This window comes from Leptodactylus fuscus, chromosome 4, assembly GCF_031893055.1.
Source record: "Leptodactylus fuscus isolate aLepFus1 chromosome 4, aLepFus1.hap2, whole genome shotgun sequence".
NCBI classification, from domain to species: domain Eukaryota; kingdom Metazoa; phylum Chordata; class Amphibia; order Anura; family Leptodactylidae; genus Leptodactylus; species Leptodactylus fuscus.
Genome location: NC_134268.1, coordinates 161,668,888 through 161,693,777, shown reverse-complemented (window position 1 = coordinate 161,693,777; position 24,890 = coordinate 161,668,888). Strand labels below are relative to the sequence as shown.

General features: G+C 39.2%; 1 protein-coding gene across 1 annotated transcript in view; it reads left to right on the top strand.

Moving 5' to 3' along the window:
* The window catches only part of LOC142200728 (collagen alpha-6(VI) chain-like), a 49,422-nt gene that overhangs the window by 15,458 nt on the left and 9,074 nt on the right, over nucleotides 1-24,890 (top strand). Inside the window, exons 10-29 of the mRNA XM_075271292.1 lie at nucleotides 1,014-1,159; nucleotides 1,262-1,354; nucleotides 1,796-1,849; nucleotides 2,111-2,182; nucleotides 3,541-3,567; nucleotides 4,581-4,625; nucleotides 4,878-4,931; nucleotides 6,347-6,409; nucleotides 7,271-7,336; nucleotides 8,044-8,097; nucleotides 10,579-10,614; nucleotides 11,861-11,923; nucleotides 14,589-14,651; nucleotides 14,743-14,805; nucleotides 16,917-16,979; nucleotides 17,754-17,804; nucleotides 20,948-20,983; nucleotides 21,799-21,861; nucleotides 23,510-23,569; nucleotides 24,365-24,400. Of these exons, the coding sequence (XP_075127393.1) occupies nucleotides 1,014-1,159; nucleotides 1,262-1,354; nucleotides 1,796-1,849; nucleotides 2,111-2,182; nucleotides 3,541-3,567; nucleotides 4,581-4,625; nucleotides 4,878-4,931; nucleotides 6,347-6,409; nucleotides 7,271-7,336; nucleotides 8,044-8,097; nucleotides 10,579-10,614; nucleotides 11,861-11,923; nucleotides 14,589-14,651; nucleotides 14,743-14,805; nucleotides 16,917-16,979; nucleotides 17,754-17,804; nucleotides 20,948-20,983; nucleotides 21,799-21,861; nucleotides 23,510-23,569; nucleotides 24,365-24,400 (1,208 nt within the window). The remainder of the gene's footprint in view (nucleotides 1-1,013; nucleotides 1,160-1,261; nucleotides 1,355-1,795; nucleotides 1,850-2,110; nucleotides 2,183-3,540; nucleotides 3,568-4,580; nucleotides 4,626-4,877; nucleotides 4,932-6,346; nucleotides 6,410-7,270; nucleotides 7,337-8,043; nucleotides 8,098-10,578; nucleotides 10,615-11,860; nucleotides 11,924-14,588; nucleotides 14,652-14,742; nucleotides 14,806-16,916; nucleotides 16,980-17,753; nucleotides 17,805-20,947; nucleotides 20,984-21,798; nucleotides 21,862-23,509; nucleotides 23,570-24,364; nucleotides 24,401-24,890) is intronic.

The window sequence follows — 24,890 nt, the reverse complement described above, 5'->3', positions numbered from 1 at the left end:
AGAAGCGGAAGAGGTCATCTTCCAACGTAAATGTGTCCAATGGCTTACTTGGACAAAAGGAAAGGCCTTTGCTCAACACCGACATCTGTGGGGGAGTCAATGTGATGCTGGAAATATTGATGACCAAACGGGGCTCACCTTCGTCATTTCTTTCCTAGATCTGATCTGATGAAGGTCGACAATGACCGAAACGTTACGCTGATTTATTGATCTAGTACTCTTCTTATGCTTGTCAAATACGCTGATTTATTGATCTAGTACTCTTCTTATGCTTGTCAAATCTATCCGTGGCGCTAATGTACCTAAAATTTATGTACTTAAAATAAAAATTTGTTTCACCCTTTCACCTATTTACGGTGTGCAGCAGCATTTGTTTACATTGTGTATGAGTCGCAGGACTCCCTTGACTGCTAGCACCCATATCCTTTATATTTATTAGTGTGCGGTTCCTCTGACATCTATATATGGACATAGTGTGCAGCACCCCCTTAAGGCTGAAGAAAAAGTAAACCTGGACAGGAGCAGGGATTAGTGAGCAGAAAATATCAGCCATTACCTGTTGGAATATTTTTGAATTAAAAAGAAGTCATAATGCAACCCACCGCTACATCGCCCCCTGATCTCTGGGGCTCCATGCAATCGCTTTGGCCAACTCAGCCCCTGATAAAGACAATCCTGGTTTTTGAACAATAGAAACATGAGCATGACTCAAATACTGTATTTACATGTCTCCCTATAAAAAATCCAGTAAAATGAAAATCATTCTGGTCCTTCAGATGTATATTGTGTAGATTTCACCTCCTATAAGCATTGTTTTCAGAGAATATCTGTTACACTCTACTATATTAATGTATCATACTGTAAAACAGCATACTGTATATAGTGCTATTGCCCCTTACTAGTACTGTGTAATGAAGACATTACTTTTGTCCATCTTCTTTTCATTATGCCTTATTAATATATACTTTATATATTATTAGCTATATAATATATCTATTTCTCTAAACCTTCAGGATTGAATGCCTTAGTAACTGTTGCTTTAGAAGGACCAAAAGGATACAATGACCTCAAATATATAGAATTTGGGAGAGGCTTTGGCTACAACGATCAGATGCATATTGGGATGCCAGATATTGGATATAGACTTGCCCGACTAGTGGTGAGTATGGTAGTATGGCTCCAGAATAACTGCAATAAAATCAAGGCACGGAAATTGTTATCATTATGCAAGAGACCTGTAACATCTTATCTTTCTTTCTAGTCACACGTTAATGAGAAGACATGTTGTTGTGTTTTCTGTGAATGCAATGGACAAGAAGGACCGCCTGGAAGTTATGGAGTTCCCGGAAGGAAGGTATTTACATAAATAGACCAAATTATCTACATTGATGATTTAGTTTACGGACATGTCAACTCACCTGTATTTCCTGGGAGTTTCGCTTCACCAGGCCAATAGTTCTGTGATGTCTGGAGATCATTTATGAGACCCAATTCTTCTAACTTTAGGAATATGTATCCATGAACCATGTACTGACCTTAAATAATGTATTGGTAGATACAGAGATATCGGTAAGCCAGTAAAGCATACAGTCTATTGGCATATAAAGATATTTCTCCATTTATCACACAGATACAAGAAAATAAAAAGCTTGGTATGAGAAAAAAATAGACCTAGTGAAAAAAAATTAAAATAAGGCTTTAGTATTTTTTTTATTTTTAGATGATTAGAAATCCTGAAGTCTTTAACTGTCTATTATGTTATATTTATATTATATTATATTTCACGTATATCTAGGGAGCAACTGGATTAAAAGGACATCAAGGTTATCCTGGGGAACAAGGAAGGGAGGTGAGTATGTCTCTGATGTTCTATTAATGGCATACTTCAGCCCTGCAACCACAGTCCCATCTGTCCCATTGCTATGGTATTACAACAAAATTCTGAAATGTTCCTTTCATTCATCAGAATGGGGCTTAACCCTATGGAACAGTCAGAAAAATGTCTGCATAAGAATTGCCATGTGTGAACGTATTTTATGAACATAACTGCAAGAAGAGATTGGTTAGTGAAATACAGAGTGAACTTTGAGTTTTCATATTTTTTCTTAAGGGCGATAGAGGATTGTCTGGACCAGAGGGTGAGCGTGGTGACAAAGGATGTGCAGGAACCAGAGGCCCCAAGGTAAGTCATGATATAACAATTGTATATTCCAAGGACAATATTTGTACCATGCTTGACTCAGTTGAGAATTTGAGATGGTGACTGGCCTTCCCTGGTTCTATCACAGGGAACAAGCCCAGGCTAGTTTCCTAGTTCTTCCTGGGTAGTTCTCTTGACCTGTATATGCCAGGACCTGTCCAAGGCAGCTCTCTGGGGACATGCAATTCAACCTGATTTCTAGATTTCCAGAGCACCTTAGCTGTGGACAGGGGTGTAACTTGAGGAGGTGCAGCGGGTGCAGTTGCAGCAGGGTCCAGGAGCCTTAGGGGAACCATAAACACTGGCATCAGTATTGAGATTGCAGCTTCCATCTGGCTCATAAGTCAAGGAGACCCACAGATTACCCTAACCAAACTAAGGCTGATTAAACTCCTTAGCACCCATAACCATCACTATCAAGAATTCATTGTAGGGATGAGGTAGTGGGTCCAGACAAAATATTGCACAAGGCTTTAGTTACGCCATTGGTTGTGGATATGAGTCTTCACTGTCACAAGTGCACAAGTGCAGCCCTTCTTATAAAAAGATATTTTCTGAGAGCTTGAGATCAGATGGTGTGGGGCAGCCATATATATATATATATATATATATATATATATATGTAGAAAATTAAAAGTTAAGCAAATAATTAAAATTTTGCATAGTTTTAAAGATTTTATCTAACCATCTTAATGGTGACAAGTCTTTATGTTCATGGATATGACCGCAAATGCAGGAATTTTCTATAGTTTGGCAATTGTCCGAAAACCCAGCCATGATTTGTTCATTGTCAACTTCGCATAGGAAGTTCCTGTTTTCATGGTCATATCCACTAGCAACTTATCAACACAAAAGAATGTCACCACTATCTATTATTTTGAACTGTCAATGGATCAAAACAATAGACTGAAACTTGGTCAGAATGACAGAATGGCGCCCAGTTATGTAGCATCCCACCGGAGTGGTGCAAAATGTATATTCTGTATTTTCATAGTAATTTAATAATTTAAATGGAATGTGCCACTGTGAGCGAGGGGACAGAGACTTGGTACGACCCCCTGAGATAGTTCTGGAGTGAGAAAAGAGAATAGGAGCCTTCTCTGATCCCTGGAGAAGTGAGGTAGTGCAGAGCGCCAGAGTTTGACCCTGTCAGGTTAGGAGACAACCACATGGTAGAAAAACTCCTTTAAGTTGATACTTACCTATGGGTCCATATTTAACTATTCTTGTATTTTCCTCTAGGCTAATAACTCCTTAAAAAGTATTGGTAAATTGCTGTCATTATTATTTTATGAATATGGTTTTACCTGTTTTAACTGTGATTTCTATTTTTTCTCCAGGGAAACAGAGGTTTTCTCGGAGACAAGGTCTGTATTTCTTTATTAACCAATAGAAAAATTCAGAGTTCTTATCAACCCCACATAGAGGAACCCTAAGTCAGAGCTATCCCCATCATCTCTATGTCCAGATATCAAGTACAAGAAAGGCGAATAACTAATAAATACAAATGTATGCAATATTATCTCTCTCCCACAGAATATGGGGGATGCATGAGAGAAATCTTGGAGATGGTTGTGTGAGGAGTGAATGGGAGTAGAGCGTAGTAGGAGGTCTTTGAAGGATTGGAGGTTACGTGTGGGCAGGTAGCGTGAGATTAGGTTTGAGATATATGGAGGGGACAGGTTGTGGATGGCTTTGTATGTTAACGTTAGTAGCTTGAACTCAATTCGCTGAGCTATAGGTAGCCAGTGGAGGGACTGGCAGAGGGGAGCAGGCGATGAAGAATGGGTGGTGAGGTGAATTAAGCGAACAGCTCAGTTTAGGATGGACTGGTGGGGGGCGAGGGTGTTTGCTGGGAGTCCATGAAGAAGGGTGTTGCAGTAATCTAAGCGGGAGATTATGAGGGCCTGGACTAGTGTCTTAGTAGTTTCAGGGGCGAGGAAGGAGCGGATTCGGTGGATGTTCTTGAGTTGGAGGCGGCAGGAAGTGTTGAGGGTTTGAACGTGTGACTTGAAGGAAAGGTCGGAGTCCAATAACAATATAGGGAGAGTTGCATAAAGTTACTTATATAAATGCGCTAACAGCACTTACTAAAATTGCTGTGAGGTTCGGAGGGGAGCCAGACAAGTTGCCACCTGTATTTCTTTATACAGTGCCTTTTTAGCCAAAAAAAAAATTTTTTGGCCAATAACACGTTAATATTAGATGCAAAAAAGCCATGCTGACATACCATTATCCCACCAGGCGAAATTATTCCAAGTGTCCGATATTTAATCTATAAGGATATACAGTATGCCAATGTCCATTTTCTTTTGTATTGCATGCTGTAAACTCCAAAAATAGTAATAAACTCTCTGCCCATCTATTTGCACCTTTGCAGAATGAAGATGGAGAACCTGGGCTTGATGGACTTAACGGAGAAGAGGTATACTGTTTGTTATACTTGTATATGAATATTTGTCATTTTATTTTAATAAATAATATTAAGCTTTACTCCCATGTCAGTGAATCACAGACGTATGCTGCCAGTGTTTTCCAGTGACAGCACACAGACGTATAGATTATATTTGTATGCCATCCATGGTGAACACAGAGAGCACAAGCACATGACTCACTGTCGTCTGAATAAGGCCCAAACTGTCATATCGTTTCTTATCTATCTTTCTTTATGTTTTAGGGAAGTTCTGGATATCCAGGGAAAAATGGCAAAAAGGGCGAAAGAGGAGATCAGGTAAGATGTTTGTAGTATGTTATACTAAAACTAATACACTTGTAACTGCACATATAGTATATCCATCATAAACATTACTAATAAATAATATATTAAGATATTAAAGGGGCTCTAACAACAAAATCATGCTGATAGAGCCCCACATATGCGTGCATAGCCTTTAAAAAGGCTATTCAGGCACCGTAAATGTTATATTAAACTACCCCCCAGTTTTAAAATAAAACCCTAAAAAATAATGTGCTGTACTTACCGAACGTGCATGCTGGGCGGGCATTCAGGGTGTGTCTTCTTCTTCATCCATGCCTCTTCTTCCTCCAATGTCCTCCGGTCCCGTCTTCCTCCAGCGCTCGCGAGTGGACACTGATATAAAAAAAATGGACTGGGCGCCTGCGCAGTAGCATGCGGCTTCTACTACGGCCATTGCGCAGGCGCCCAGGCCATTTTTTTTATATCAGTGTCCGCTCGCGAGCGCCGGAGGAGGACGGGACCGGAGGATGTCGGAGGAAGAAGAGGCGTGGATGAAGAAGACGGTGCACCCTGAATGCCCGCCCAGCGTGCACGATCCGTAAGTAGAGCACATTCTTTTTTAGGGTTTTATTTTAAAACGGGGGGGGGGGTAGTTTAATATAACATTTACGGTGCCTGAATAGCCTTTTTTAAAGGTTATTCACGCATATGTGGGGCTCTAGCAGCATGATTTTGCCGATAGAGCCCCTTTAAGTCATATTACTGTATTCATTCTTTAGTATCACTTGGTCAGCTAAATAAATACTGTTTATGACTGTTACAACCTTCAATCTTTTCTTCCCAATTACAACAATATTTCAAGGGTTACCCCATCTGATCGATGTAGAGTGCCAATCCCCAGAACCAGTGGTGTAACCAGGAATGACGGGGCCCGGTGGTGAACTTTTGACATGCTCCTCCCCCACACTTCCAATAGACCCCGACTGACCTCCCCCCCCCCACATTCCTGCACACAGTATTATGCCTCATAGTGGCCCCTGCACACAGTATTATGCCCCATAGTGGCCCCTGCACACAGTATTATGCCCAGTAGTGGCCCCTGCACACAGTATTATGCCTCATAGTGGCCCCTGTACACAGTATTATCCCCCATAGTCACTATGGGGCATCATTTAAAAAAAAACAAAAACCTGTCCATTGCATTCATTAAGATAAAACCGGACATTAAAATTCATGAACCCCTTACCAACCAATACAGCTATAGCACACTTGGCTTGAGCCAACAGCATTATAGGAGAACTTTCATGTCTTTTTATCTTGTTTCTTTTGCTTGTATATAGTTCTCTTACTGACCTTACAGCTGTAGTCCTACTCTGGCCATGACACCACGGATACTGCAGTCAGTCTGACCCTGGATGTAACTCATTTATTTTGTTGAATTTTCATAGGGCTTATCTGGATTAAAAGGAGCTAAAGGATATAAAGGTTCTGAAGGCCAAAGGGGGGCTACGGTAAGAATATACATTTAGAACAATCAATAATGTTATTTTTCATTGGTGGCCAACCTTGGTGCTTTTTGGAAACAGACGGAGCCATCACCAGCACCACATTTATTATCATTTACAATACAAAATTTGCTAAAGTGACAACAAAATCTACAATGGTCCTGGGGGTAAAGTACAACATTCTTAATGAATCTTCCCTTCTACTATCCTCAAATATACTGATATCTCCCATTTTATAATTCTTGTATGTCTATACTTGTTGTATATCCTCTGTATAAAGCATAATCAACCCCATGAACTTAAAACCCAGGCAATATTTGAGCAGGTTGACTATCTGGAAAAGAAGCTGCCAACTTTGATAAGAATTCTCAGCCTGTCAATTTTGAACTTCTTTCTGTTCCTTCATGCCATTCTAAGTACTGATTTTGCCTGCTGAATACAACAGTGTGGTTATTCCTCCCCGGTTAAGAAGTAAATCTCGTGGTGGGTCCCACCTCACTCTGGCATGGTACAGTCACTCATTGTTCTTCATACAGATACTCATCATTCACCATCTTAACCAAATAACATGTCTTCATATAATATACTGGGCAGATTATTTAAGAAACTACCCAATTTGACATCTAGGTGCAAAGTCAGGACAACCAGTATTCTTATATTTAATAAGTATAATAATATAATAAATATAATAAAAATATGTATTATAAGTATGGAACTAGGGAAGCTGAACGGTCAACTTTACTATAACTGCTCACCCATATGGAGCCCCTGTGGCCTGTTCCCATTAGCTCATCTACAGATCCCACCATGATTCTGCCTCCCATTGTTCTTAACAGGAATTCTTTGTTTGATTTTTGTTTTTTACAGGGTGAACCTGGGAAAGAAAGTACAGTCGGAGGACCCCCAGGACCCAAAGGAGAGTTTGGCATGGAGGTGATTATTTTATAGGTCTTCATAATCATTTATTATTTACCATTTTAGCTTTTGCCAGAGTTCTTTAATACAGTACTTGTATAAAGTATTCAGATAAAGTGAAAATTAGAGGTAGAGCAAACCATAATTCAGAATACAAGTCATAACTGATCAGATATAGCGCTATAATACTGAATAATACAAAGAAATGTAGTAAATTAAATAAAAAATGCACTATAATGTATGAAAAATGTACAAATTTTTTGCGAAATGTAGTGAATGGCATAGAAAATTAAAAAGTTATTTTATAATAGTGCATCTTGGAATGCGGTGGCAATAAAGTTTTTTATGGAATAAAAGAGGTAAAACATAATTAAAAAAATAACATATATTTGGTACAGCCATTATTGTAAAAACTCACACAATAAAGGTAATATGTTAGTTATACCGAAAGATATAACAAAAAAAAAAAAATGTAAAAAATCAATGGTAGATTTAATTTCGGTATTTTTTTCTATTCACCCTTCCCAAAAACTTATTAAAAGTTACTCAATATGATATATACAGTAGTATGTAACCCAAAATAGTTCCTACTGCAACTATAACTTGTCCTGCAAATTACAAGGTCTCATTAGGTTTATAAACTATTTACTGCTGACAAATTTCCTTTAAAATGCGAAACAAAATATCTCATTTATTTCATATTTTTCATTCTATCACCTCTCTAGGGTGATGCTGGACCAGATGGAAAACCTGGACAACCTGGTGTACCAGGAAGTGATGTAAGATTTAAACAGTGTGAACTTCTGAGAACATGTAGAATCTGATTTGGTATTTGTCAAACTTTTATTAAGTTATTTCTATAAGTGGTAGGTCATTGTCATTTACTACTCGTTATATGTACATTATCTAGCACTGAGTGACATATTAAAACTTAACATTTAATATAACACCCCTAAAAAATGTCAACATGAGTATTCCTTCCTGAGACAATAGATTGCAATGTGGCCAGATCTACATACCACCATACAACATACTTGTAATCCCACAGCTACAGATAACGGGATGAAGCAGCATGAAACCAGAATAACAAAGGTAAGTAAATTAGTTGGATCTTACAGTCATGTGGTCATGGAAATGAGCTGAAGAGGAATAGTGCTATCACATAGTCCTAGTGATAGAAGGGCTAATACTATCCCTATTAAGCCCTTTATACAATGTCCCTCTATTCACCATTAACTCCCTCCCTAACAAGGGCAGTCCCAATCTGACCATGGTTAAAAATAGTTTCCCTATGCAGTCCCTACGCTGCGTTTCAGGGTGTATTCACACCTATTGTATATACACAGGGTTTAGAGTCCTATTTCAACATCTAATCACACAAGGGTACTCCATTTTAGACACAAAAATAATAAAACCTAACTTTTATTGGCTATAGTTAAAAATCTACACCCAGTGATCATTCCAAAATAAATAAGGTGAATAAAGTGACTAAAAACAAATGACTGATACTATTTTATGGTTGGTACAATCACCATGTATTGCTAGGTGGTATCGTCAGTATCTTTCTGTGTCACTCCCTTCCAATATATTGTTTGTTAGGGGAGTTTTAATGAACGGCATAACAACAGATGGTTTCCCAGCAAAACTCTTATCTAGCAACTAAATAATGATTCTTATTGTAAATAGGCAGGTATATATGTATATACAATTGGTGATTGTACCAACCATAAAATAGTATCAGTCATTTGTTTTTAGTCACTTTATTCACCTTATTTATTTTGGAATGATCACTGGGTATAGATTTTTAACTATAGCCAATAAAAGTTAGGTTTTATTATTTTTGTGTCTAAAATGGAGTACCCTTGTGCGATTAGATGTATTCACACCTATCATCAGGGGACCTGACTAAGCTGATAAAGATTTCAAAAATTATGCACTCATTCCCAAGCACAACTGTGCAAATGGGAGGTGAAAAGAGTATGCCGTAAGCACTCGGGGTAGAGTTAGGGGTAAAGATAGAACACCAAAACCCTCAGGATCCATTTTTTGTAACAGACCTACCTCTTGAGGAACCGGAATCAGTCCCTGACCCGCCCGAATTCCAAATAGTAAATCTGTCCACAAGAACGTTGTCTCAAAACAAAATAAGTGTTCTAAAAAAAGGTCTATCGTTTGTACCAACAACAGATTTTAACCTGTTTAATTGGGTTAAATACCTGAACCTGTTCGCACAAAAGTTGAGCTGGTTTAAATTTTATAGGAATCAAGATAAAAAAAAACTGGCAGCAGACTTAAGGATCCCCTTGGAAATGCTTTCTGATGTCAAACTACTTGCTGAACTTGAAGAGACAAATAGACCAGAAAATGGAACTGGGGCATTTACAGATCTCCACCTAGTTGTATGGTGTATGGTGGTATGGTGGCATGTAGATCTGGACACATTTTAATCTATTGTCTCAGGAAGGAATACTCCTGTTGACATTTTTAGGGGTGTTATATTAAACGTTAAGTTTTATTATGACCATAGAAGATGGAAGGAGCGAGTGTAAAAATTAATGAAGATATTTGGAAGAATAAGAAATGAAGAGGAACAAATATTGGTGTGGGCAATGTTTCACATTAACATCTTAGGCTTTGTAATTAATGCATTACAGTCTTAAAGGGATTGTCTAGCTTCAGGAAATAAATCTTAATTGTATACAATTTTCCAATATAGTTTTTGTATAAATTACACAGTTTTCTCAATATATCCTTGCTGTCATTCATTTTATATTTACTTCCATTGGATAAAAATAAGTCCATGGTCATGTGATAGACAGGCCATGGTCATGTGATGGACGGTTTGTTACAAGACAGATGTCTGATTACTGAGCTGTGACTATAACGAGCTTTGCACCGGTGTGTCCATCACATGACCATAGCCTGTCTATCACATGACCATGGCCTGTCTATCACATGACCATGGCCTGTCTATCACATGGCCATGGACTGATTTTTATCCATTGCAAATAAACTATGAATGACAACAAGCAGAGATCTAGGAAACAATGAGGAATTGATACAGAATACATATTGGAAAATAGTAGAATTTTTCATTATGCAAACAATAGCATTTATGTGCTGAAACTGGACAACCCCTTTAATGTTCATGGTAGAATACTGTATTCTAATAATTTTAACAATGAATGTAAGAGAGACCAAACATTAAATTCATTTGCTGTCTGGTGCAAGTATAACAGAAATATTACTCTATATTTCAGAGTCTTCCTGGTAGAAGAGGCGTTCCCGGACCACCGGTAATGACGATAAAGGAATATTCAGCCAGGAAATATTAATTTACCAATGTTAGCATTTCATCTGTCAGCATTACAATTTAACAAAATTCAGTCACAATAATTTTTTTTATCAGAATTAAAGTGACTTTCTGATTCTCTGGCCACTTTTGATTGTTATATTAGGCACAGCACCATAAATTATCTAGCGGCTTTGCCTGGTACTGCAGCTCATTCCTATTCACATGAATGGAATTGAATTACAGAAAGACCATGAGACTGATAAATAATAAGATCACAGTCACCCTTGAACAAGCAAATTGACTGCAGTACTAGGACTTGGACTCCAGTGATCTGATATTAGTAACCTATGCTAAGGACAGGTCATCCATATTGGCAAAACCCTCCTTAAATCCCTCACTATGAGTTGATATTGCTGGAGAAAGTTGTGATCAGTCACCTATTAATTCCAATGTAAAGCTGATTTACTAAAATAGGAGCTGCTCTTTTCAGGGACCCAAAAAATAGTCCCTCTCTGATTCAAAAAAACATTATGACATCTCTTCAGGCAGATTTTGCAAATCCATTCATTTCAAAGGGTGGTGCGTTAAAAGGGAGAACCTGCCAGAAGATCGGTCAAGACGCTAAAAAAATCAACTAGAGTTAAAAGTCTGCCTGTCTCCAATTAAAATGAATAGTGGAATCATAGGTTATTGTTTAGGCAGATTCCACATCAAAAACCCATCTGTAAATAATCTTCTTTTTTGTTTTTTAAATGTAAAATGTAAAAAAAAGTTTGCAAAAGTAAAAGTTTATTTGCTCAAGCAACATCTATAATCCCCTTCTTATTGGGATTATAGAAACCTATAAGGCCTGTCACATATAGGCGTGTATATATCTTAGCCATTTTCAGGTTTGTTTGTTTTTTTTTAATTTGAAGTTGGTTGAGGTCTCAGTTACCACATCCACTGCCAATTGGCTGATATAGACAACATCCAGCTTTACACCTATACAAGAAAGAAAAACTAAAAAATAAATTGTTATTGATCAAGATATAGATGCTTCAATATAATATGTTATACTAGAAGATAACTGATATACATCTATAATACTGTATGTTCTTGTGTAAATTAATTTTTATATAAAATAAAATACAACATTCACTGTCATATTTAGTATAAATTCCTTTCACATATTTACAGTTGAATTGATTCATTGATCTTTGTGAGAATATACATGTACAGTAAGCTATATTAATATTTACCTGCAGGGAAATAAAGGGGACACTGGTGCACCAGGTGTTTTAGGAGAACAAGGACTTCGAGGGCCTCAGGTAACTACATTCATGTCATGGTTGTTAAAGAGGACCTTTCACCTCCTGGGGCACATGTGGTGTTATATACCGTTAGAAAGCTGAAAGCTTTCATGTTCTGCGCCCCCAGTGAAGAGCTATCGGTGCCAGTACCATATCTCTTCATCGACAAAAGGGTGTTTCTGACAGTCAGCCAGGAATGCCCTTCCTCACAGCAGCGTCTATAGCACTGTACTGTGAGAGTGGGGAGGAACGCTTCCCTCCCCTCCTGATAGTGCTCATCCATAGACGTGTACGTGGGGGGGGTTCCTCACCACTCAGCCTCATGGCTAGGCGGTAAGGAACGCCCCCTCTCACAATACAGCGCTATAGACGTTACTGTGAGGAAGGGCGTTTCTGACTGACTGTCAGAAACGCCCTTTTGTCAATGAAGAGATACAGTACTGGCACCAATGGCTCTTCACCGGGGGCACAGAGCTACAGTACTGGCACCGATGGCTCTTAAGCAGGGGCACAGAACGGGAAAGCCGCTGAACTCAACGCACTGTTGGCTTTCTATCGGTATTTAAAACCACATGTACCCCAGGAGGTAAAAGGTCCTGTTTAATAAAATATGCTATAATTGTTTTCATATTTTCTTATTTAATCTGAATTAGATGTACCCTCTTTAAGCTGAGGTTAGACATTTTGTTGCCCAATTGTATTGATCCTTAGAATCATGCAACTAGTGGTATCCATAAGAATGAACAAAATTCGTACATGCTTGGATCTGGCCGTGATTTAGAGAAATCTTGCTAGAAAGTTGTCCTATAGGACAGCATAGTAATTGATCTTAAGAAAAATATGTATAACATCTGATATATGGAATATGTCATTTCCGTCAATGGTTGTGTTATACAAAAAGAAAACTCAAAGATGACAATTATTTTTGAGGGTCTTAGCAATATGCACAAAATATTTTGTGGAAAAGTAAGAATTTTAAGAGGACTGTGCCATGGAGAAGGAATGAACTTGGCTTGGATTTCCTTTCCTATCATCTATTTAATAACCAATGTCCTGTTTTAAGCTTGGAAGGTACATACACGATGACAGTGAAGTCACACATGAGATAAAAGTTCTCAGATAAATACAGATGGTTATGTTTACCTCGAAATGATCTCACCTAATAAGAAGTCGAGCACAGATCGTACAGTATGCTAATCCAGTAAGCATAGGACCTGGCTTTCTTACTGAGAATGTTGGCTAAGAAACTCAGCCAAAGTTTGTCAGTCTTATGGACAAAGTGCGGTCGTATTGGTCATTAATGATGACCAGCTGACATTTGGCCAGTCTATTTTTCTGCTGGATTTAACGTGGCTCCTTCTGCAACAAAAGAGAATCTTCATTTATTTATAAGATTATGTATTCTTGTATGTTATCCTTTTAAAGCCTTTTCTGATCACTGCAGAATGAATGTCACATGTTCCTCTGCTACCTATTTGTGAAGATTACAAGCTTGTGGCTTAGGCCTGGATCACATCTGCGATCAGTATTCTGTTTGGGGAGTCCACTTGGGGACCCCCTGAATGGAATACTGAATGCATTGACAAGCGGTGAATCCCCAATTCCTCCCTGTTGTGCCATATACTCGGCTCTGCTACATCTCAGATGTAACAGAGCTGAGTATATGGTAAAACAGGGACGAAGCAGAAGAGTGGCAGGCTGTGGTAAATCACTCTGTGCTGTGCTGCTGTGAGGACGATGAGGCACTCGCTATATAATAAGCCATGGCTGAAGTTCGCAAGTAGATAGACAAGTCAATGTACAGTAGTATCTATCATCTGAGATGTAGCAGAGCTGAATATACAGTAAAGCAGGGACGAAACAGAAGAGTAGATAGACAAGTCAATGTACAGTTATGGAAATGTAGCAGAGTCCAGTATATGGCACAGGAGGGAGGAAACAGAAGAGTAGATAATATCTATTTACTCACGAACTTCGCTCAACTTACCTGCACAGATCCGCTGCCGCTCCCCATTCTTTTTGCTCCTCTTCTCACGGCACGGCACTCTGAAGGCATGTCAATGAGAGAGGACCGGACCGAGAAGAACGGGGTGCGGCAGTGCATCTGTGCAGGTAAGTGCACACCAGGGGGGCTAAATAGCCGGGGGATTTTTTTTTTAATCACTACAGAGCGTGGAATCCAAAAATTGAAACAATTTTTAGACTCCATGCTGTGTAGTGAATAGGATCGTTTTTAAAATCTGATCTTCGATTATTGAAAAAAATCCCATTGACTTGCATTAGGATCGGAATTGGGATTGGGTTCGAATGGAAAATGATTGGAAATCGGATTTTAAAAACGATCCTGAAATTTCAAGATCGGTTCAACCCTAGCTATAGGTTATCACCAAACCTGAATTAGGCTAAGACCACACAAAGCAGGACTTCCTATCGAGTACCAACCTGCACCATTAGGGTCCATTCACACGAAGGAAAATGGTGAGGAATTTGGTGTGGAATTTCAGCGCTGAAACAAAAGCCTGGGTTCCTTTTTCTGCTAGCAGAAATTATGTACAACATACTTCTGAACTAGGTCTATTTTTCTGATTTTTTGTTGGAATCTGACCCATTTCCCATATGTACAGTATGTATAGTTAGCAATATATATTTTTTCCATAGTAAAAGTACCATATTCTTTCCACAGGGACAGCCAGGAATCCGAGGAACTAAAGGAGATACAGGAACAAATGGACTAAATGGTCTTCCGGTAAAAAACTATTTATTGTCTAAATTATTTTTGTTATGGACATAGAAAGTAACATTCACATCACATATTGCACAACTTCTTTTTTACACAGGGTCCATTTGGTACTCCAGGCAGTGCAGGAGATCCTGGAAATCCAGGGAGAACAGGAAAAAAGGTGAGATTATATGCTTTTCATATCACTGTAGGGCCCCTTCACACGGCTGATACGCTGGCTGCTTTAGAACATGTAAACGTTCCGTAGCAGCGGCGTCTAAAAGCAGATCGCATTGTTTTCTATGGGAGCCGGCAGACGCGCGCTCGCCATAGAAATGAATGGGCTGCTTTTTCCATTCATTTCTATGGGGAGCGCACGTATGCCGGCTCCCATAGAAAACAATGGGAACTGCTTTAGACGCCGCTGCTACGGAACGTTTACACGTTCTAAAGCAGTCAGCGTATCAGCCGTGTGAAGGGGCCCCAAGGCTACATGACAAGGCCAAGTAGGTGCATGAGAAAATGGATGATGTCCATGTGTCATCTGTGTCCTCCACAAACCATTTCATTTAATGCAGCGAGACCTGGCTATAAAACTGACAGGAAAGGACCGGATCTGAGTTATGTCCATGGGGATTATGGCCCCATATGCTGAACTGTGTCAACACACAGGTGTATTTTCACTGGTGTCATTTACAAAGCGTGTACACATGTCTGTTGCAGAAAGTGATTTTGTTATGTTTTACATCTGTTGGATTCTAACCATGTTTTTTGCAGCTATTTATTGTTTTTGCATTTTCATTTTTTTCTCCCTACCTTCCAGAAGATATTCTTTTTTAATTTTTCCATTTACAGAACCATAGGAGGAAGACATCTCTAATGTTAGGTTTGCACTAGTGTTCAAGTCTCCATATGATACTCCATCCCACATTCCACTTAATAAGGCCTGCAAGGAGGACTTTTCTCTCCGTCATTTACGAGTGCAAACCATGTGGACCTCATCATAGTCTACAGGTTCCACGGGTTTCGCCTTTTAGGCTGGGGCCCCATGGGACAGAAACGCCACAATTTACCCACGGCAAAAATGGCGCAGGAAATATTGCAGTGGTGGAAGCGGCCACAGGACTTTTTTTTAACCTAAATTAGTCCAGGACAGGGCTGCTCTGAAATCAAACTGAGTGGCCCTATCCTGCGCTAGTTTGGACCTCTGCGTCTGAGCGCAGGTGGAGTCATCATGCCGCCTGCGCTCAGATGCAGACATCTTTTGCTGGGTGAAGAGGAGGCAGCGTAGGAGCAGCAGCGGCAAGGTATCGCAAGGTAGGTAAGTAAATACTTTTGTTTTATTATTTAATAGGCCGCTACCTGCTTGAGTATCCTCAGCAGGAAGCAGCCTATTTACCTACTTCCCTGGGCCCAGGCTGCGTTCCCAAATTACCGCTAATATTATACTCGGGGGTCTTTTCAGACCCCCGTGTATAATAATCAGAGCCCCAGGGGAGGTGAGGGAACATAATAAACAGTACTACTCACATTGCCTGGATCCAGTGTTAATCCTAGCAGGCTTTGGGCCTGTATGGTAATGTGTAATGTAATGTGTAAACCACTGTGCAGACACTTCGAGATTTCCAAAACCAGCACAATTTTGGAAATTGTAGCAAGTCAATTACATCTACGGAAACACCTGCGGTTTCTCCATAGGCATAATTGTAACAAAAAGTCTGCGGAGGAAAACTCTGCGATCTTTCTGTTTAAAGCGTTGCAGGAAGAACCGTGATGCGTTGCCACCGCGATTTTTCCCACAGAGCTTTTTGGCCGCAGGACGTCCCATGGGGCCTTAGCTTAAGTGGACAAGGTTTCCTCCTTTCGAGTCCCCAAACGGACCTCAAGGATGGAAACCCAAATGCTAATGAACCTATCATAAACCATTTCTTTTACTAAAAGAAGCAATCTAAATCTATACAAAATATCTACTTCATTCCTGTAGTACATATATTACTGTTTTTACTACTACTATTATTATTATTATTATTATTATTATTATTAATAATAATAATAATAATAATAATAATAATAAACGACAAGATACTGGGCTTGTATAGAATTATAAAAGTGTCTTAGAATTTTTTGTGACTACTACAGGTAACCTTCAAATAACTGTACATATTAATATTCAAACATAATGCATACTACAGTGGTCTGATATTCTAAAATGTAATATTTCTACTCACCTGACGACAATATACATAACATACATACTTAAATAAACACATTGTTTATGTTTTTCTTCTGCAGGGTGAACCTGGAGATCCAGGAGAGAAAGGAGACCCTGGGGATGTGGGAAGAAGAGGAGTTCTGGTTAGAAATTTGACAATTATCTATATATGTGCATGTTCATGAATTACTTTTCTGGCCACATGACTCGTGCGGAGACCACACGGAAAACACACAGTCCCCATTATAGTCTATGGGGTCTGTGTCCTTTCATTGCTCACCGCTTGTCAATGCGGTCGGTATTCCGTTCGGGGGGTCCCCATAGACTTCGCGAACGGAAAACCGAGCCTAGATGTAAACAAGGTCTGACTCTTATTGCTGCAATTTCACAAAACCACAATTGCAACATTCGAATACAGCCTTAGGCTAAGAATCCATATTGCGGACATGCAACTTTTTGGCCGCTGAAAAAATAAGCTGCGTTTTACAGTAGCCGCAAACACAATGTGATTACATTTCATCTAATCCACACATTGCAGGGATAAAAAGTTGCTAAAAAGCAATGTACTCAAAAATGGATGCATTTTTGTGAGCATTTATAGGGGGCCTACACAAAAGTGGACACCACAGGCTTTTAGAAGGTATGGAACATGCCACATTCATGCAAATTAAAAAACTCTATTTACCCCTCATACTACTTTACTTTAGTAAATCAGCCTAAATACTCCTTCCATTTACACTACAGAAAATGAGTGATTGTCCCTTTTGTGTGATTAAGGAACAAACATCCAAACATCCAAACACACAAACTTTCACCTTTATAATATTAGTAGGATAATTTAGGACAGCCTTCCCCCTTCACAGTCACAGTGGTGGAGGGCGTAGTTCTATAAGAGTATAATGTCTCCAATCTTACAGGGTGAAAGTGGTAGAAATGCTGTTGGAGCTCCTGGCAGAAAAGGAATAAAGGTGGGTTTGTTCATCCTGTATAATGTAAAGTCAAGTATAATTTTTAAAAGAAAATTTTTATCCCTTTTTGGTTTGTGCACTGATCCTTGCAATATTTTCTTATGTTTAAAGTCTCTCTGAATCTCATGAAGGCATGAATTATAACATAACTGGGTAAAAGGTTGGAAATTAAAATCAATAGGGCAAATTTACTATTGTGGTTGCAACTCAATCTTCACAAAAAATGCCAGCAAAATTTTTGGTGCAATTTGCTGTATCTAGTTTTGGATCAAGAATTTCATAACGGAAAAGGAGGCTTGGCTTTTGGCATCTTATTTTAAAAGCTCTGTTTTCACAGACATTGGGGTGTGGCTTAAGGGGTATTCCCATGTCCAGGATCATATTTAAACTTGTAAAACGATCTAACAGAAGTGTTTCCCGAATACATTGCTTTATCTGTCTTGCTTTGTCTCCTCAGTCTTGCCTAGGTACCATCTTTTTGCCTATCTAGGTATCTAGATAGCCGACCATCTCTGATATCTAGATGCAGTGGTCAAGTTTATCATATCAATCCCTGTTCCTGACCAGCTGTATTCTTTTCTGTTCATTGTGTTTGATGGCTAATCGAGCTTTCTGTCACTTCTGCAAAGTGATAAGGACTAGACAAGTTCCTTTATCAGTGCCTGTGTTATCTGTATGTGAATCCGAAAGATAACTGTGCAACTTAGACCAAGCACAGTCTGAGCTGTACATTACACAATGTTTGCCTGCCCACCAGCGGCATAGCTAATGGTACTGCACAGGAGAGGACAAACATATGCAAGTGGGCCCTCTACCTGGATATACCAATATTATCACTTCACAGTGACCGTATAGTGGTCAATATCGTCTCTACACAGGGCTCTGCAGACTGCTTAAGTAAATACAGTACAGGAAAAATGTAGTGACTTACAGGTGACATCTCTGACTGTAATCTTTCACATTTCCTGTCTTCCATTTGGACCGCCATTTGCAACTCAGACATCCTTGACTCCTCACTTTTCCAAACAACTGACCCACATTGCCCTCACTTACACAAAGTCCTCATCTTGCTGCAATCCCCAATTAGAATATACATTATATAAAATCCCCTATAAACAAATGTAAACCCCATATGTATCTTTAAATTAACAATTCCCAATAAAGGGATTGTTCTGGATCAGAAATATTAATGAGGGCAGCAGGCCAGGATTATAAATAAAATGCACTGATACTTACCGGCACCCTTCCCTCGTGCACTGGGCCAGTCATCACCTTCACTGCTCAATTTGTATACAAAGCGGCTGTAACAGTGTTATCAAGATGACAGGAGCACTGCAGCCACTCTCAACAGTACAGCAGTATACCGTTTTGCGCTGCTGCGGTTCCGCTGTCATGCCATCTTGCTGCAGTCTCTCTGTATGCAAGCAAAGGTGGCAGATAGTCCTAGTGCAGGTAAAGGGGAGATTGTACATTGTAATGCTTACCTGCTGCCTAGCGTAGAATTCATGATAGGACAAGCCCTTAAATTAATAATGCCCCTGTGCCCCCTAATTAATAATACCCCTGTATGTTCCCTTAACTCAATTATGCCCTCTGTGTCTCTCTAATAATACTCCTGTATGATGCCTTAAATCAATAACGCCTCATTTAATAATGCCCCCTCTGCCCCCAAATTAATAATACGCCTGTATACACCCTTAAAGGGGTGCTCCAAGAAATACAGAACTGGGGCAGGAGGACGAGTAAGGTGAAACATTAAATAAACGCTCATACTTACCTGTCCCCGGTGCACTGGTGTCCCCTGCCGCTGTCCTTTCCAGTGGCGCCTGGGGGCTTTTTCTGGCGGAAGTCCTCGCCACGTGACCACTGAGGTCAATCAGCAGTCATAGGAAAAGACATCATTCACATACTCACTCCTGGGTCCTTTTCTGCGGCTCTGATTGACCTCAGCAGTCACGCAAGACAGCAGAGCACAGAGGACAGGTGAGTATGTTTTTTTTTATTTATTTATGTTTCACCCTTCCAAGACTCCTGCCCCAGTACTGTAATTCCTAGACAACACCTTTAAATCAGTAATGTTCACCTAATCAGTATAGCTTATTACTCCAGTTAATACCTTCTTACACGCTTACATAAATATTGTCAACCAATAGCCCCCTTATGACCCATTAAAAAATACTCACCTACCATCAATCCAGATGCATTGACTTGCTACCGCTGCCTTGGTTACTGAATCTTGTACAGGCCTTCAGGTCTGCAGTTTACGAGGTCCCATTACTACTATGTAGTGACGTCATCACACCCGCCTGTGCTGGGATTCTGATATCTTAGTTGTTGCTAGGGCAGGTTTGTGTCCTACAGTTTATGAAATGACAAAGCACAAAGCTAACAGATACCGTATATTTCAACTCCATCAGTGTCCTGTAGACACCAATACAGATTAAAGTTTTGTGTGTGTTTGTGTCAGCCCTGGAGTGGGCCCCACAAAGTCAGTAGACCTGGGGCTGTTGCTGCCCTCCCACTGCCCTCTGACCTGTCACCAAAATCAGGAAGTGATGGAGAGAGGAGACAAGTGCAGTTGAAAAACCTGGAACGCTAAAACAGTCTATTAATTAGTTACAGGCCAATGTATTGAGGTTTTAGGCGGTATAAAAAAAAGGTCATGTCAATGGAGTAGATTTACTATAGTAAATTAACTAAGCCTGGCACAAATTGTTACTTTTTTTTACTAATTTATTTTTTAGGCCTAATTTTTCCAAGACGTTGGAAATGGGTGGAAAACGATTATATTGATAGCGTGCATTCTCCGTTGCTGCTCCAGTAAAACTCTTCAGATTTCATATACTCCCTACATCAATTTCTTACAGATTTCTAAATTTTTTATTCAACAGGAACCCTTATTGTTCACTTTGAAGATACAGAAAGTTTACTGGAAAATTGTATAACTTCTTAAATTCACAATGAATTACTTTTCTTTGCTGAAACCATAATACCCATAATATTCCATTAAATATGTGAACTGTCCATTAGAGCCTTACAGAACATTAGCTTTTACTTTACTATCCAGACCCCTTGTTGTATATCATACAGTAACGTATATATTGGTATATAACAGTGTAATGTCTTGTTCATTTTGTCTATAGGGGTCTCAAGGGCAACAAGGAGTTACTGGTTTTAAGGTATGTAATGAGTAAGCTATTTTGTGGATACATATTGAAAAAGAGAAGATGATAAGTGCCAAAGGATCTGTAGCTGTTTGATAGACACGTGGCCACATGCTTTCCGGGTGCTTGAGTATCCAAAAAAATATAAGGTCTTCTTTTAGAGATTCATGTATAGTATTGGGGTTGTTGTCCTTGTCACCATGAATGACTATTCACCACTTTTTTGTTAAGTATATAATTCCACATGTGTTAATTCATAGTTTTGATGTCTTCAGTGTGAATCTACAATTTCATAGTCATGAAAATACAGAAAACTCTTTGAATGAGAAGGTGTGTCCAAACTTTTGGTCTGTTCTGTAGAGCTGCTGGCTCTATCCATTTCTATAGCTTCTGTTGTCTCAAGACAGTCAAATCAACTGGTTGGTGGGATCCAGGTATCAGACCCCCACTTACTAAATACTGATGACCTATCCTTTCTAGAGGTGTATTCATCTCATAGGCTCCATTTGAAAATCTGTAACAGGGCCTCCACTTGCCATGTGCTTCTATAATACTGGTGTTTTCTTATGTTGTAGAGATTCTTTTGGGCACCCTCAGACTCCAGTAGATTGCTATCTCTGCACCTCTTCCACGCACCCCTTATCCTGTGGATAGATCATCAGTATAAAAATGTCATGGGCCCAAAAAGCCCCTTTAATTAAATTCATCAAATGTAAAAATACTTTATAAAGTCTTGGAAATACACATAAAAGAGTTTTCAAACAGGAACTATTTCAACCCTGCTATACTGTATAAGGTTTTAGCTTTGCTGTCATATAATTGTTTTGTAGGGAGAGCAAGGAGAACCTGGTGTGATGGGAGAACGTGGGAAAAATGGTGAAAAAGGACAAAGCGTAAGTATGAAACATTGAATATGACTTGTAAAGTGAATTCTGCTACCTTTCTAGCTGACATATTCACATGTCTATGGTAAGTCCAACATGGAAATATTTGCACAGAGTTCCAAAAATGAAGGGGCAGCACTGTGGCTCAGTGGTTAGCACTGGAGTCCTGGGTTTGAATCCTGCCAAGGAAATATCTGCAAGGACTTTGTATGTTCTACCCGTGTTTGCGTGGATTGCCTCCCATACTCTAAAGACATACTGAAGATCCCAGCACAGACTCCATATCAAGAGTAAAAGGAACAGATTATCACATTTGCCTTCCAGATGGGAATGGAGTTTTGAGCTAACGCCCCACTAGTCAAAAGCAGCTAAAAAATACTGCTGTAAAAAATGCAGCAAAAACACATTGTATTTTTATCCACAGAGTTCTTCATTAAGTTTTTGCTTCCTTTTCTCCCCTTTTTCCCCCCACTTTTTAAATCTATAGGGAAAACACTCGCAATTTCACAGGTAAAATTAACATGATTTTTTGTAGCTTTTTTCTACAATATGTGGATGAAAATAAATCTACTTAATTTTGCTGGAACTCTGAAATGCACCATGTTTTTTTCTGCTGTACTTTATGAAGCAGCCACAAATGCTATATTCCTATAACATGGGGCTTTTCATCCATAAAGACTTTCACAAATGATATCCATATAGAAAAGAGAGAAGTAGTACCTAAATAAAGGACTTGATTTTAAGAAGATTTTCATTGACTGGTGAGTGCCTGCCCTACTTCTCTCTTTTCTATATATATATATATATATTTTGCTATTTTTCCAGGGGATGTTGAGCACCACTATTATCTTCTCATCAGTTCCTTCTCGATCTAGGTTACGTTCTGAATAAGAGTTTGCATGACCTTTTTCTATATACATGTTAGAAACTAGCAGTGCCATCCTTTTCTTTTTCCTTTTTTCTGCTATTTTGACAAATTATATCCAGCATATATGTTTGAAAAAATGTCATATATACATATATAGTCTACCAATAAGTATTTGGACACCCAGTAAAGTTCTGCGGAAGTTATGGTCTGGGGGTGTTTCTCCTGGTATGGACTGGGACCCTTGGTCCCAGTGCATGGTAAACTCAACACTGATGCCTATTTCACTATTTTAGATGTGTGCTTCCTACATTATGTCAGTTCTATGGGAAATGTTACTTCCAGGATGACAACGCCAGCTGCTATGTAGCGAGATCTACCATGGCTTGGTACAGTGACAACCAGGTTAACCAATCTGGACTGGACTGGCCTGCCCAGAGCACAGACTTAAACCCTATCGAGCACCTCTGGGACGATTTGTATCGCCGAACTAAGGGGTGCAACAGCTGTCCAAAATGGTGAAAGAACTTACCTGTCTTCTCCAAGCCAAATGGAATAAAATACCACTAACCGTCATGCAAGGACTTGTGGAAAGCATGCCCGGATGGTTGAGGCTGTAATTGCTGCTCGGGCCATGCGGACTACAGGTGTCCAAATACTTATTGGTAGACAGTGTATATAGTATACTACATATACAATTGTAACATATGGGGCCTTTTAAACCACAAATATAAAAGCTTGTTAACATTTTACATATATCTCTGACTTTAAAATGTTACAATTTTACCATAGTTTATTTCAGAAAAAGGTGCGATTGGAGATCCAGGAATACCGAGAGGCCCTGGGCGTAGGGTAAGTTTTAATAATGGCAGCCATTTCTAACAGGTATTCCAGTCTTATGCAATTATTAATAATAATTTCTCTAGTGGTCTCACAATCTGTCACACTGATGTGCATATCCATAGAAGAAAACATACCGTCTATTTGTCTCACTCTTGAAAGACTGATTATTTTTCATGAAACTGCCCTATAAGCCAAATTGGAAAAATGCAGCTTTTATGCATGCAGGATTTTGTGTCCATGCAAAAAAAAAAAAAAAAGCGGTTTCCAGGCAGAGAGGCCCCATACGGACAACGGCGGTAACCTTTAAAAACCCATTCAAATGAATAGGTTTAAAGCTGACCGCCGGCAAGCTGTCCCATGTCCACTTTCCATGAGGTTTACGACAAACCCTCAGGCGGAGAGTGGCGGTATGAGAATATTTAAGATTGTTGTAACATGTACAATACAGGAAAACTATGCCTAAAATTTGTCTTATTCTGCGGGAGCATGGACAGAAAGTCCAGAAAAATGCCAGACCCCAAGAGCAGCACTCTATCCAGAGTTTCTATATATCTCCTCTCTCAAGTTTTGCTGTGATAACCCTGTATCTGAATACCCTGGTCAAGGAAGAAGGGCTTGTCGGTACCCCTCCTGGCACATAGAACCTCCCACAACGCCACACTTAGCTATGCCCCTACTTCATCTCTTATATCTCTACTCCATTAAACAGAATATAGCAAGAGATAGGAACAATAAGCTTATATTTGTATTGTATATAATATAATAGTTCATAATGTATCTAAATATTCTTTATTTTATCATTAGGGCCGAAAAGGAATTCAAGGCCATACTGAACAATCCGTATGTATGATTTATAGTAGTGTCTTTGGTTAATAACATGTATATATATGAAAGATATCTAGAATAGACAAGTGAGTGACAGGGTTAGAGAGAGAGCGTGAGGGAGAAAGAGAGAGAAATAGATCCAAAGTCCAGCAGGACCAGTCTTAAGGGTATTGTAAGGTGCGCACCTAGGGAACAAATCAATGTCCCTTCAGAAAACAAGATAGATAGATAGATAGATAGATAGATAGATAGATAGATAGATAGATAGATAGATAGGAGATAGATAGATAGATAGATAGGAGATAGATAGATAGATAGATAGATAGATAGATAGATAGATAGATAGATAGGAGATAGATAGATAGATAGATAGATAGATAGATAGAATAGATCTGTAACGAAAAATAACACTGTATGCCTGTAATAAATTAGAAGCACGCAGAGGTACAGCATGAACTCCAAAGTACTATACTTTTATACAGGTCTGTACATAGACAAATAACAT